Source organism: Ascaphus truei, chromosome 13, assembly GCF_040206685.1.
Source record: "Ascaphus truei isolate aAscTru1 chromosome 13, aAscTru1.hap1, whole genome shotgun sequence".
In the NCBI taxonomy this organism is placed as follows: domain Eukaryota; kingdom Metazoa; phylum Chordata; class Amphibia; order Anura; family Ascaphidae; genus Ascaphus; species Ascaphus truei.
The window spans coordinates 16,168,043-16,183,862 of NC_134495.1; the positions used below are offsets into that span (position 1 = coordinate 16,168,043).

Below are 15,820 nucleotides of genomic sequence, written 5' to 3' on the forward strand. Positions count from 1 at the left end.
ACCCCCCTTCCCCCCCCCTCCCAACCCATAGCGCACCTACCAGGGAAAAATATTTTTTAGCGCACAGCTTGAACGTAACTGTTTTGTATTGTCACACTGAAAAAAAGATTACAATGCAATTAGTTTCTTTTTATATTTTCCACAAAAGACAGGTGAGTGAGTGGGTGCGTGACTGAGTGGGTGCGCGGGTGGGTGACTGAGTGGGTGCGCGGGTGGGTGACTGAGTGGGTGCGCGGGTGGGTGACTGAGTGGGTGCGCGGGTGAGTGGGTGAGCGGGTGAGTGGGTGAGCGGGTGGGCGGATGAGCGGGTGCATAACTGGTGGGTGCACGGGTGAGTGGGTGCGCGGGTGAGTGGGTGTGCGGGTGAGTGACTGAGTGGGTGCGTGGGTGGGTGACTGAGTGGGTGCGCGGGTGGGTGACTGAGTGGGTGCATTGGTGGGTGACTGAGTGGGTGCACGGGTGGTGACTGAGTGGGTGCACGGGTGGGTGACTGAGTGGGTGCACGGGTGGGTGACTGAGTGGGTGCACGGTGGGTGACTGAGTGGGTGCGCGGATGGGTGACTGAGTGGGTGCGCGGGTGGGTGACTGAGTGGGTGCGCGGGTGGGTGGCTGAGTGGGTGCGCGGGTGGGTGACTGAGTGGGTGCGCGGGTGGGTGACTGAGTGGGTGAGTGGGTGCGCGGGTGGGTGACTGAGTGGGTGTGCTGGTGAGTGGGTGCACGGGTGAGTGGGTGCGCGGGTGAGTGGGTGAGTGGGTGCACGGGTGGGTGCGCGGGTGTGTGTTTGCGTGGGGTGCGCGGGTGGGTAAGCGGGTGGGTGAGAGGGTGGGTAAGCGGGTGGGTGAGCGGGTGGGTGAGCGGGTGAGCGCCTCCCCTTGCACATCATCCCCCCCTCCCCTTGCTCATCATCACCCCCCTCCCCTTCATCATCATCCCCCCCCTCCCCTTGCACATCATCACCCCCCCTCCCCTGTGCACATCATCACCCCCCCTCCCCTAACACATCACCCCCCCCTCCCCTTGCACAGTCACCCCCATCCCTCCCCTTGCACATCACCCCCCCCTTGCACATCATCACCCCCCCTCCCCTTGCACATCATCACCCCCCTTCCCTTGCACATCATCATCCCCCCCCTCCCCTTGCACATCATCATCCCCCCCTCCCCTTGCACATCATCATCCCCCCCTCCCCTTGCACATCATCACCCCCCCTCCCCTTGCACATCATCACCCCCCCTCCCCTTGCACATCATCACCCCCCCTTCCCCTTGCACATCATCATCCCCCCTCCCCTTGCACATCATCATCCCCCCCTCCCCTTGCACATCACCATCCCCCCTCCCCTTGCACATCATCATCCCCCCTCCCCTTGCACATCATCATCTCCCCCCTCCCCTTGCACATCATCATCCCCCCCTCCCCTTGCACATCATCATCCCCCCCTTGCACATCATCATCCCCCCCTTGCACATCATCATATCCCCCCCTTGCACATCATCATATCCCCCCCCTTGCACATCATCATCCCCCCTTGCACATCATCATCCCTCCCTTGCACATCATCATCCCCCCCTTGCACATCATCATCCCCCCCCTTGCACATCATCACCGCCCCCCCTTGTACATCATCATCATCATCCCCCCCTTGCATATCATCATCATCCCCCCCCCCTTGCACATATCCCCCTGCACCTCACATCACCTCCGATCACGGCGGGACTGCGCGCACTCGCTCGGCACTTCCGCCGCACTTGAGAGCGGGCTCGGCTCCCCCGTGGAGGAAGGGGAGAGCGGGCTCGGCTCGCAGGGGGAGGGAGAGCGGGCTCGGGAGGAGAAAAGCAGCCGCCGCCGCGGTCCGCACAGTGGGGCCGCGTGTTGTGCAGGCCTGTGCAGAGTATGCGGCGTGCGGGAGAGGTGAGCGGCAGGGAGAGAGGCGAGGGCCGGAAGTATGCGGTGTGCGGGAGAGAGGCGAGGGCCGGAAGTGTGCGGCGTGCAGGAGAGAGGCAACGGCCTGGAGTATGTGGCGTGCGGCCGTGAGAGGTGAGCGGCAGGGAGAGAGGCAACGGTGAGAGGGGCTGATGGTGCGCTTCGGTGGGTTTCGCGGCAGATGGCGGGCCGGGTGTGAGGTGCGGCTGGGGGGGTTGCAGGGGCGCTCGGTGAGGAGAATATGCGTCTGCACTGCGCTCAGAGGGGCACGCTGTGTAGGCGTGGAGGGCGGGACACACGAGGGGGTGGGGGGGTGAGGTACACCGGCCAATGAGAGCCGTGGGGGGTGAGACACGGGGGGGGAGCCAATGAGAGCCGTTGGAGGGTGGCGGCCGACGGACCAATCAGATTCCCCCTAGACACGGACATACAATGGTTTCAAAAATATAGATATAGATAAATAAATCAGTTCTGTAGTTTTAGATAATACTTACTACCTTTTGTTATTTTAAAATTCAACTCAATGCCATGTTTAATGAGTTTTCATACACTGAGCATCTTTTGATTTCTATAGCAGGTTTTAGCCCACCTCCCCAGCAGTGCAAGATCTTTGTAAGACTTTCCTGTTTGTGATAATTTGTTGCCAATATTCCCAGCAGTTTGAGCTGCGAACTGTAACAATACATAATGTTGCCTTAGTAATCTAAGAATACATTGTAGCTGCTGAGTTACACTGACTGAAGGATTGATTGAAACTGAAAGGCAGCCATTTAGTGAACCCTGGAAAACAGGATTTTGCTGATTGATCACGGGAGAACCAATCGATCGGCAGCTTAGGTAATTGGTTTTTAATAAAGGTAATCAAAGGCGGCATATATTAAAACAAAAAACAAGATTCATTTTTTAAAATGTTAAGCTGCTTGGATTGCCTCTAAATTGTACTGTTGCCATTTCCATATATTTTAGTAGTCCAGTCTAATTTACTTCAGCCAAAAATGAACTTTGCAGCAATGTATCTTACATGTGATGCAATCCTTAAAGGTTTGAATATTGATGATTAATTGTGGATCTGCTTGCCATTAGTATTCATCCCACGCCCCTTCAGTACAAGAAGGCTAAATAGTAACTGGGTTATTTTGTTACATTACATTTAAATGATACTTCCTGGGATATTTTCATCACAGAGGCTAATTAAAATAAATAAATAAATAAAAAGAATTAAACAAACAAAGCAGTAATTAAAAAGAATCCCGTGTGCTGGGTGCTCATTGGAATATTTTAGCCTTACAGGCGCGCCGACGAGAATTCTAAAACTTGCCTTAAACTTGCCTTGGAAAATCTTGGGCAATCACCAACAAGACCCAGGTACATGCTGGGTACATGCTGGGTACATGCTGGGTACATGCTGCAAACATTTCAGTGACATTTCTGCAGAGACTAATGGCCCATCGGATTAACACCGCAGGGGTCTGTTTGAATGGGACTGCCAGGGACCCCCACTTTTAATCCGATGGGCTATTAGTCTGTCCGCAGAAATGTCACTGAAATGTTGCAGCATGTACCCAGCATGTACCCAGGATTTACCTGAGTCTTGTTGGTGATTGCCCCAGATTTGTTTTAGAATACTCGTCGGCACTACAGTAAGTAATTGTTTGGTTTGGACTTTCACCCGACGAAGGGGATAACCCCCAAAATATTGTGATACTTTGTATCTCGTGGTTGATTAATACACAAAGTAAAATGTTACACTGAAGCGACTTATGTGACGGGTCAGACGGGGCACTCTTCTGTGTCTTGGACCACATCAGGCCTCTTCTTCTCTCTTTCTACATGCAGACTTCGATGCCACAGAAGCAGTAATATTACATTGTAACAGCTTCCAAGATGCACAACAGGTGCCCGAGCCCCACATCACTAAGTGATCACTTTGCATTAAACTGCGGCACTTACGCCTCCGTGTACTGTAGGTATATAAAAATATGGGACCCAACCGGTTATTTAGCTCTTCAATGTCAAAGCCATAACATTTTAGTGATCTGGTATAGAAGCCAGTTTGGGTTAAAGCAAATGTTGGGTAATTAAGATTCCCATTAGTGCTGACTCATGACACTTGCTTGTGCGTTGCATTTGTACGAGATAACATAAAAGCTGTATTTGTTCAGCCCAAGCGTTATTACTTTGTCAATGCACACAGTGCTGTAATATCATTTCTGACTCGTACAGACAGCCATATATATATAATTCTATAGTATTTCAGTGGTGTTGCCCATCCAGCAAAAGTCTTTACATTGATTCAAAATATTGAGCTTTGCATGCGCAGAAGTTTGAGAATGATAGTTCGGAAACATGAGCAAATACTTCTTCACTGTGATAGGAATGGGTCAATGAAAGACCCTTTACAAGGATTATTTAATACAATATACTGCTGCGGCACAGTTTATTCGAGCATTTGCCCGTTCTGTGCCGCAGCAGTAGCCTGGCGCGCGCCCGAGTGTGACGGGCGCGCGCCGAAGCAGCGGAAGAGCGCCCTCCGATCGGGGCGCTCTCCCTACCGCTGCCGGGTCCGCCGGGTCCCCCGGAACCCCCTGCCGCTGTCCCGCGATCGCGGGACACCAGGGCTCCCTCGGGGAGCCCCTGGACACGCGTGCAGGGGGCGCACGCTCCCGATGACGCGTGACCGCGCGTCTATGACGCGCGGCACGCCGAGGGGCGGCCACTAGCAAGCCGGGAGATTTCCCGGCTTGCGGTACCGACCACACTTCAATAAAGTGTGTCGGTAGTGTAGTTGCTCGTCATTCTGCAGCACATAAGCGGCCTCCAAGTCCTGTCTTTCCCTACTCATCTCACTGTTCTTGTTCGAGCCCAGGGGTTCTCAACCTTTTTTGTGATTTTTATTTTAAACATGTATATATTCAGAGGTACACCGTTATCACGCATTGCTTTCAAAATTAACATAAAGTTGCGACAAATATATCATTCATAATGCGTGAAACATAACAACAGTGCTAAATTACAAATTGGTTTAAAAAAATAAACATTGCCAGCAATATTAGTACCAACGATACAAAATGAGTGCAATACCTAAACATCTGTTATTCTACACAGGAAGTGCACAAAATATAATCATAAATACTGTACTGCATATTGACACCAAACTAACATATAGGGAATTTTAAATGTTATAGTTAATACAATTCAGAACTAATGCTGTGTGTGGCTCATTCTTGTTAATGTAACCCACCTCGCCCTATATATATATATATATATATATATATAGGTGGGTTACATTAACAAGAATGAGCCACACACAGCATTAGTTCTGAATTGTATTAACTATAACGTTTAAAATTCCCTATATGTTAGTTTGGTGTCAATACTATAGTCTATTTATATATATATATATAGAATTTGGATCCCAGCGCAGACAGGAGGAGGGAGATCAGGGCCCCCCGAAGGCACGGGGTTCAAGGCAACTACCTTTCTCGACTTGCCCTAAGGCCGGCACTCCTTGCTCGGCACTCCTTGCTCGGCACTCCTTGCTCGGCACTCCTTGCCTGGCTCTTAAGGAGTTAATGCTTCCTCTCTCATACCTGTTCAGGGTGCCGGGAGGGGGGGTATTAACTGGTGGCAAATCATAAAGGTACTCTGTGCTTCCCCTAGTAACTCTCACTTCTACGGGGAGGTACTCATGCTTATCTCCCTTAGTATTGGTTAGTTTGGCAATCTCCTTGATAAAGTCCCTTCACGGGATGAAACGCGTTTTTTCATGTTCATGTTTTTGTTTCAATAAAGTTTTTTTTTATTTAATCATGCTTGGTTGAGTTCACGGAGGCTAGCAGTGACCGCTGGGATCCTTTATCCAATCTCCTGCATAGCATCAATAGTGCCCCATCTCAAGTCGGCCCCTGTTGGGAATACACTCCGCTTCTGGGATCAGTATCCCATGTGAAAAGCGTGAATAAATAAGAGTCATCAATCTGAGGATATATTGCAGAATGACAAATAAGTTTATTGGAGTGTACGGTGCACACGCAGAGGAGAGTTTCAAAATAAAACTCTCCCAACGACATGATGGCATACAGGCCTTATTTATACCCAAAATACTAAGCCCACGCCCCCTAAATGAGGTTGCTTGTGCGTCACTACGTAAGCATATAAGATAAACAAAATATGAACATGAACACATTGAGTTAATTGCCTTATTATGGGATTCATATTAGAAATGAAATGACTCAGCAATAACACCCCATACAAGCAGTTGACCTTTTGTCTACATACTGGACTTCATGGGCACCTCCCTCGGAATGCGAGACTTTCTGGTTATCTATATTTTATTTTCATAACATTCGCGCTTTTCTCCCCTCTTCAAGGTCTTGTGGCTTAGCTGAACAGCTTAATTATCAATTGAAACTTCAGGAGCAGAAAGAATAAAAATGTCTTTAAACTAACTTCCATACCAACTTTCATACAGACAATAGACAATATCAAGCACCTAAGATGGATGCTGACTCAAAATGGCTGCTTAGATCCCAGTGCTGTTATGTCCGACCTCCCCCCTCCTTACATCATATTCTCACTTTGTCACCCAATATTGTGTACTGCCTTTTTCGTTCACGTATATTGGATCGGGAGTTTACTAAAGACCTGCAGGTGGGCCGATCCGATACGATTATGTGAGTATATCGTGGGAAGGGGGGGAGAGAGAGGAAGGGAGCCCCCGCATCAGCTGGCAAATAACAGATAAATGAGTAAGGAAAATATGAAATCATAAGGTGCAAATAGGGATCAGAGGACTGGATAAACTGAACAGAAAGATACCCCAATGAATGCACTCAAAATGATAAGTAGATATGGTAGGAACATGTAAAATGTGAATATTTAATATACATAATAATAAAAATGATTGTAAAGAGGGATGTGGTAGCAAGGTCCAAGACCACTCCCTGAGGACATACCATTTGACACTACAAACACTTATATCATGTAAAATAGTACATGAGACAACTCTAGTCCTGTGAATGCCAGTAGATGGCTAAATGGTCCATAAATACGTTCCCATTGGAAAAAGTAGTGATACTGTATATCTCAATACTATTGTCAATACTATTGTAGTTGAGTACTTAGACAATAGTGCCAGAACTCCCTGTGCCAGAACTCCAAGAAACCTACTTCTAGAACATTGGGGGGGAGCTATATATACCCTTCTATCTCCCTATGGTGACATCACTCATCACAAGACCTGTAAGGGAGTGGCAATCCCATACTGTCCAGTCACCCTACATTAGTAGTCCCAAGAGAGGGGCTACATTAATACAAATTATTGAATATAAAAATGGAGTTATAGTCTGATGAATGAATCGGTAATATTGCTGCATTTTGTACGAGTCTCTCCACATTCTCATGTGTACAGAAGGTAATTCTTATTCAAATATATTTAATTTAATTTATGGCCCTCCTACTCCTAATGTTACTGATCACCGGATCACTAGAGATATGTAGTAAGTACAGGGAATCCAGGTATATGTATAGTGAGACAGTAAGAGGGTCTTAAATCTTGTGAGTGTGCTGGGAGCTGGAATCAGTGAAAGTATCGTGGGTATAGATGACAATGTGTAAATAATAAATAACCAACATCTTCTTTATTAAATCTGAGTATGGGAAACATCTTTAGTCTGGCTCATAAACTTTAATTGTTTTAAATCAGATGTCAATACACATGCAACCTTACTTTATTGCTAAAACATTTGTTTGTAAGAAAATAGCAAGTAAAAATGCCACGTGTGAGCACATTCATGTCTCAGAGAGGTCTGCGATCCTGCCTTTCCCCATTATCTCTTAGCATACAGTGCTTCCACTGCAGCCAGGGATTCTGGGAAATAACATGCAAATGAGCACACAGTTTGTAAAAAAAAAAAAAAAAAAAAAAAAAAAAATCACATACTGGTAATTATAAAAAATATAATGAAAAAAAAAGTGCGTTTATTATCTTAAACATTGCAGATATCTGGATAAAAAAAAAGCAAGATTTCACAAATATATGACTTGTTAATTGAAAACTGAATGTGTTTCTTTCTGCAGGGCTAAAGTGACGGAGGGTGTGAATGTATCTGGTGTGAGAGCCAGTTCCCATTTATGGGATGTTCAAGAGAACACGGATCCTGCCGGCAAATTATCACCTGTTCTTATTGTTTGTCAAAGGAAATCCTTTATTTCAGAGAGCAGGTAGGACTGTTTCAGCATGTTACCTACAGTGCGTAATGTGTGGGTAATATTACTCGCAAGGTTATTTGTTGCCTACATCTCGCACTTTCCTCATTGAGTACTTGTAATCTGGAAGCCCAGGTACCGATTAAAGACGGGCAGCAGGTTGGCAGGTTCGGATCCTGAACTTTGCGAAATTCTGTTGGATGTCCGTGGTGAATTTGGGAATTAATTTTCAAATCCGTTCATGTTCGCTCCCTTTCGTTCTCTCGTTCTCTCTCTCTCGGTCTCTCGCTCTCGTTCTCTCTCTCGCTCTCTCTCTCGTTCTCTCTTTCTCTTTCTCTCATTCTCTCTTTCTTTCTCTCTCTCTCTCTCATTCTCTCTCTCCCGTTCTCTTTTACTCATTCTCTCTCTCTCTCGTTCTCTCTCTCGTTCTCTCTCTCGTTCTCTCTCTCGTTCTCTCTCTCGTTCTCTCTCGTTCTCCTTTTTTTTTAAAAACTGGTTGTACTTCGCGCACAAAAAAATGTGAAGTTTGGATTTCTAAAATCGTGCAAAATAATATTAAATAATTGTTTCTTCTTATATAGAGCTGACATTGTATGCGGCACTGAACATATAATTTTTGAAGGCACGAGTCCCTGGCCCGTAAATCCTAAAATATATATATATTTGGGTGCCTAAGGGCCAGGGAGATAAAGGGACTTGCCCAAGGTAACAGGGAGCTGACACTGGGAATTGAACCAGGTTCCCCTGCTTCAAACTCAGTGTCAATGTTATCAATGTCAGTGTCTTTACTCACCGAGACACTCCTTCAGCCCTTGATGTTTTCCTTTTTTGCGTTCCCCTCCCCATCTTTACAAATTCTAAACCTATAGAGTTCTGGCAAAACTAAAGCACAATTTAAAAAAAACACCAATGAAAACTGCTCACCCTTAAGAGAATGTGAGAGAGGAGTCGAGTGTGACCCCAAGGCAGCGTGCTTGGGCTACTGGATGAATGATAGTACTTCCAACAGTAATGTGGAAGGAGGTAGTAGGGCCAGGTTTGGGAGGAAGTATGAGGAGCTCTGTTTTTGCCATGTTAAGTTTAAATCGACGCGGGCCATCCAGGATGATATCGCAGAGAGACATTCAGAAACTTTGGGGTTTGTACAGCAGGTGTAAGATCAGGGGTAGAAAAGTAAATTTGTGTGTCATCAGCATAGAGGTGATATATGAACCCAAGAGATGTGATTAGGTCACCTAGAGAGAGTGTGTAAAGAGAAAAGAGAAGATGTCCCAGGGCAGAGCCCTGGGTACCCCCACAGAGAGATCGATAGAGGAGGAGGAGGTGTTAGCAAACGAGACACTGAAAGTACGATTGGAGAGGTAAGAGGAGATCCTGGATAGGGCTTTGTTGCGAATGCCAAGAGTATGGAGAATGTGAAGGAGAAGAGGGTGGTCCACGGTGTCAAATGCTGCAGAGACGTCGAGTAATATGAGCAGAGTGTAATGACCTCTGTCTTTGGCAGCATGTAGGTCATTAGTTATTTTAGTGACGGCAGTGGAGTGAGCAGTGCGGAAGCCAGATTGTAGAGGGTCTAGGAGAGAATTGGTGTTGAGAAAATGGAGCAAGCGAGAGAATACAAGACGTTAAGGAGTTTAGAGGCAAAAGGCAGGAGGGAGACAGGTCGATAGTTAAAAAGACATGTAGGGTCAAGCTTGCTGTTTTTGAGTAATGGTATAACTGTTGCATGTTTGAAGGAAGAGGGAAAAGTACCAGAGTAGAGGGAGTTAGAAATGTGTGTGAGCGTAGGGATTATAGTAGGAACAAGATGTTTTAGGAGATGGGAGGGAATGAAGTCAAGAGGGCAGGGGGTAGAGGGAGAAGAGGAGATCAGCAATGACACATCCTCCTCTGTGACAGTGGATAAAGAGTCAAGGAAGGCATAGGAGAGTTAGGAAGAGGTGTAGGGTGGGAGGAGGATACAGAGGGGATGGCCTGACGTATGGATTCCACTATTTCCTTGAAATAGTTGGCAAAGTCCTGAGGTGAGATGAAGGAAGAAGAACAGGCAGCAGAGGGTGGTCTGAGTAGGGCGACAAAGACAGAGAAGTGTCCTTTATAAACGGTTGGACTAACTACAAATAAGGCAGGTCAAAGAGCCTTATTGTTGTCATCAGGCAACAGGAAATCAGATGTCTTCAACCCAACCGGTTTATTATTTTCCACTTCTGTATCTCTGACCATTGGTAAAAATTTGATGGCTTCTGTGGTGTTACCCAGACAGTCACTTAAACATTTTTTGGCTCTGCTGTTTTACAAGTGATATCCTATTATGTCCTGGTTTTATTCACTATAATGGGAGAGTCCTTAGGGCCTTTAAATCAGGGAACATAATGTGACGTTACCTACAACAGTACCTAACATTATGTTCCCTGAGGTTAACGCATATCCGCAAACCTAATTATGTGCAAAACCAGGGTCAATTGCATATCTCATTGGCATAGGCTTAGCGTTATGTTATTGTAACGCAAAGTTGCGTCAGCTTCCAATAACACGACGTTAAGTATGTGTTACTGCCATTCAGATACTGAAATGGGACTTCTCTTCCTCCTCGCAATCACCACAAAAGCCCATTTTCAGGGTCTGGATGGGAGTAAAGCCAAGTTTAGATACAGTATGACTTCGCTACTGTAACATTAAGTCCCTGCAGTAGCCATGGCGGACCTTCGTGAATGTGCCATGTTAGGGTAATTGCCTCTTTTGAATCTCATCAGGAACTGCTGTAAATAAAAAATCCCACTGCATTATTTCAATTAGTAAAACTGTGTTAACAGTATGTTATTCTCTGTAGATATGCGTTACTATTAACATGATATTCCTTTTAATTTAACATCATGTTAATAATGTCGTCGTGTTAGTGCTCTGTACTCTACCTTAACCCTTAGTGTACCCGGGTCTTCTTTCTATTCTCCTTCATTAACACTAAATTATTTCACTTTTTTAAAATCATTTGTTGCTCTTATAGTAAAAAGTAATGTGTATGTTCGGTTTTGAATAGAACATATTGCACTCGTTTCTGAATAGCTATAGCTAGAGAGGCATATTTATAACTACTGCAAGTGAAATAGTCAATAACACTAATGACTTAGCTAACACCTACTAATTAGTATCACAGAAAGTTAATCAAACTTGGATACGGGAAGTGTAAGACATACCGGTGACATTTAGTAGACGATCAATGCTTCCCTGCGATGGTTAAATAAAAACCTCATCTGAAACTGGTCACTGTATCAACTTGTAATGGTCAGAAATTAAATCAAACAATATTCAGAATGCCACAAATACACAAAGGTTCCCCAAACAGCCTATTTTAATCTGGCAGGGGTCCCAGAAAGTTCACAATGCAGTAGTAACCCATACTACAGCTCAACCCCGCTATAATGCGATCCGTTACAACGCGGATCTGCTTATAACGCGATGCAAGTGTGGCTCCCAATTTTCGTATTTATGAATACTTTACAACACTATTATTGGTATCAAACAAACAAGGTGATAACCCACTACAAGCGCTAACCTACACTATTACCAATTGGGAAATAAACATGTGAATAAACGTGATTATCAACCATAGAGTGAAATGTGAAAATAAAAGCAGCCAAGGGGAACTACAAATGACAGATCATTCCAAACCTGCTAAACAATTATACAAACACAAAATAAGTGTCCCCGGCGCTAGTGCTACAGTCCAAGATACCGTGATCCAATAAAGACAGTCTGGGATACAGGACTTCTCCGGACAGGTGGATGAACTGATGAAAAAGTTCCAGATAGGTAGGGGTGTCCTTAGAGAAAATTCTCACTGATTCTGAAATAACAGAAACAAAGGGCACACCAATTGCGCAGTATGTAAAACCACAAGTACCTATCTAAAACTACAAAAACCCTACTTACAAGATAATATCTTGTTGGTACAGAGGAGAGAATCTGTACTTGCGTCCCGTCTGCACACGATAATCCACGTCCCCACGTGGTCTAGCGTGTTGCTCCTTCCCTCAGTATGGCGATGGTACTCACAGATGTATCAGGTACAGCAACCCCATGGATAAGGGAATAGGACACAATAGTGTAGTACGTAATACACTTTAATACAAACAATTAAAAACACACAAAACCCCCACACTTACAATGTATGGGGGTAGGTAACACGACTCACGGATGCCGTCCGCAACTTGAAAGCAACCCGATCAGCATAAGGAGAGACTCACTAGACGCAACACCCGCTGCCAGCGATTCGAGTGACGTCAGCGCCTGAGGAAGTGACGCAGAGTCATGAAACGCATAGGGAGGAGGAGCTTAGTGTTTTGAGCCGGTTCAGCTTCCTTAGTATCCTGACGCTAGGAGAGCTTTCTGTAGCGCTGACGTCACTCGAATCGCTGGCAGCGGGTGTTGCATCTAGTGAGTCTCTCCTTATGCTAATCGGGTTGCTTTCAAGTTGCGGACGGCATCCGTGAGTCGTGTTACCTACCCCCATACATTGTAAGTGTGGGGGTTTTGTGTGTTTTTAATTGTTTGTATTAAAGTGTATTACGTACTACACTATTGTGTCCTATTCCCTTATCCATGGGGTTGCTGTACCTGATACATCTGTGAGTACCATCGCCATACTGAGGGAAGGAGCAACACGCTAGACCACGTGGGGTCCGTGGATTATCGTGTGCAGACGGGACGCAAGTACAGATTCTCTCCTCTGTACCAACAAGATATTATCTTGTAAGTAGGGTTTTTGTAGTTTTAGATAGGTACTTTTGGTTTTACATACTGCGCAATTGGTGTGCCCTTTGTTTCTGTTATTTCAGAATCAGTGAGAATTTTCCCTAAGGACACCCCTACCTATCTGGAACTTTTTCATCAGTTCATCCACCTGTCCGGAGAAGTCCTGTATCCCAGTCTGTCTTTATTGGATCACGGTATCTTGGACTGTAGCACTAGCGCCGGGGACACTTATTTTGTGTTTGTACTATTATTGGTATCGTAAATACTTTATTGTACAATGCATACCATTGTACATTATTTCTAACGCGATCCGCTCATAACGCGATGTGATTCTTTGGACCCCAAGCACAGCGTCATAAGGGGGTTGAGCTGTACTTATTAAATGAAGGGGCTTATTCTATATCCACTAAAGCGTGTCCGGGTTGTTTTCGTGCGACAATCCACATAGATATCAGTAGGGAATTTTCGGCCATTGGGGAGGATATAGAATAAAGCCTTAAACAGACACGAGAATCTCAAAGCTCCTTGTATTGTGGTATAAAACGTGATCAAGCGCAGGCATCGGGAAAAGGCCATTTGATAGCAGTGAGGCTGTGCTAGGACCACAGCTAATACAAAGCACACAATCTCGCTCCACGAAGTCAAATGGTCTCCAGTAAAGTATCCCAAACAGCTGACCTTCCATATACAGTACTAATACAGCTGAGGGTGTTTGGTTTAGTGTCCTAGGATCAAAAGCGGGACTTCTCTTTTTAATTATGTTAAAATGGATGAGTGACACACTATGCTCATTTGCACGTCATTACCCAGAATCCCCGGCTGCACTGGAAGCACTGTTTGTTAAGCGATAATGGGCAAAGCGAGGGTTCCCGTCCTGTCTGAGACATGCGAAGGTGCATTTTTATTTACTTTTTAATTATGATCGGGGTATTTAAGGAATATTGTAGCTTCTCCGTCAGGTGGGAACATTACAAAGGGATTCTTTTCCAATGTGGGAGCCTCCCCAGATCCCTTGATCAATATGGAATCACTAAGCTGCCACGAAGAACTTCAAAGACTCTTTAATGAGGATTATAAGGAGGGTTTTGCTCTTTCGATTCCCAGTGTCTACCCCTCGGCATGTATTGTAGCATTTCCATGGGACCATACACAGGGGTTTAAGGTACTGATGAACTAAATTAAACGTTTCAATCTCGTCAACAAAAATACACTGTTACCGTAATTTCAGTGTGGAGTTGTTGGCTGGATTAATATATGCAAAATGGATATTTATTTGTGTGTGATTACTTTGCAAATGTGTGTGCTTCCAGAGTTTATTATTTGTCAAGTTCTTTATGTGCCATTTGCATATTCTTTAATTACTCTTAAAACTAAAACTTTCAGCACATGAATGCAAAGGTGTTTCTGATAAGCAATTTGAGATTCACTGCTTGATAGTTTAACATGGATCAGAAAATATTATTAAAAAAACCTAACTTACTGTGAAAGTGTAATTTTCTGCACTAAGGAGATACAGTACTGACACATTCAGTTAGGATGCTGGAAACATTGAAAACTAGACGTTGAACCAAGCGCATTTAAAAGCTGCTCGCTTGATCAACTCATTGTAATACAATTAACATAGGAATATTTCGTAAGTCAGGAAATATTTTGGGAAGCAATATTAGAAGCAATATAATTAGTGTATGTAAATAGGCTGGAATAAATTATTAGGCCAGTTATTGCGTTGACTCTTTTGATGCAGACATAGTACAAGATAAAAATAAATAAACCTGAAACGCACCCTGTAGCGCAGGGGGCGCAAACTTTTTTCCCCTGCGCCCCTCTGCCGGATGTCCTCCTCTCCGCGCGCCCCCCTTCTTTCCTCCTCCTTACCTTGATTCCCGGCGCCTGGACGTCATGTTGCGTCATTTGACGGCACATTGCCATGGCGACCTGTCTCCAGATGCCGGCTGAATCAAGGTAAGTAGGTTTACAGAGGCCTTGCAGCTTCCCGGCACTTAATTTAAGTGCTTTCGGGAAGCACGCGGGGCCTATGTAAACCCCCGGGCCCCCCGCCGGTAATCTCGCACCCCCCTTGCGGGTCGGCCCCCCCACTTTGCGCACCGCTCCTGTAGCCTATCTCATAGTTCTGGGGTGGCCAACTCCTGTCCTCAAGGGCCACCAAGAGGTCAGGTTTTCAGGATATCCTTGCTTCAGCACAGGTGGCTCAGTCATAACGACTAAGCCACAGATTGTGCCCCCTGCGCTGAAGCAGGGATATTCTGAAAACCTGACCTGTTGGTGGCCCTTGAGAACTGGAGTTGGCCACCCCTGCTCTAGTTGATCTTAGTCCGACCTGTTTGGTGAATAACTATTTACTAATAATACGGAGTTGTTCTTTACTGTTGCGTGCCTTTGTTCTGCACACAATTGTCCTCACCAGATCCTACATCCTGTCCTGAAGGCAATTTTATCAGCACCTAAGTACTGTATTTTTATTTTTATTTTTTTTAATTCAATATTCTTCTTCACTTCGTCTTTATCCAAATGTAATTAGCCCCCCTGTCAACGCAACCCTAGTGAAAGCCTTTAGAATTTCGTTTCACATCTCAATTATGATAAATTGAATCTGTATACTATCTTTACAGCTCATTATATTTATCTATTAATGTATATACATAAAACATAAAATTTGGACCACCAAGATACACCTAAAGTAAGATGCCATTAAACTGCCATCAGGAATCAATACCCTGCCATATTTTCATGACAAATTAGCTCCCAGATATGTGTTAGTGCAGAAGATTGCACCCTACCAAAGACTGCACATACATACTAACTCCTAACAATACTATTCTAATAGACCCATTGTTTGCAATCTGAGCATTATTGCTAGAATATTTGGGAGTAAAAGACCCATTGAAGAAGTAAGAAAAAACTATTAAAAAATGTTGTG

At 45.0% G+C, this 15,820-nt stretch overlaps 1 protein-coding gene across 1 annotated transcript in view; it reads left to right on the forward strand.

Moving 5' to 3' along the window:
- Positions 1–15,820, forward strand: part of TMEM132D (transmembrane protein 132D) — a 341,293-nt gene that overhangs the window by 142,240 nt on the left and 183,233 nt on the right. The window contains exon 3 of the mRNA XM_075568700.1: positions 8,002–8,145. Within this exon, the coding sequence (XP_075424815.1) occupies positions 8,002–8,145 (144 nt within the window). The remainder of the gene's footprint in view (positions 1–8,001; positions 8,146–15,820) is intronic.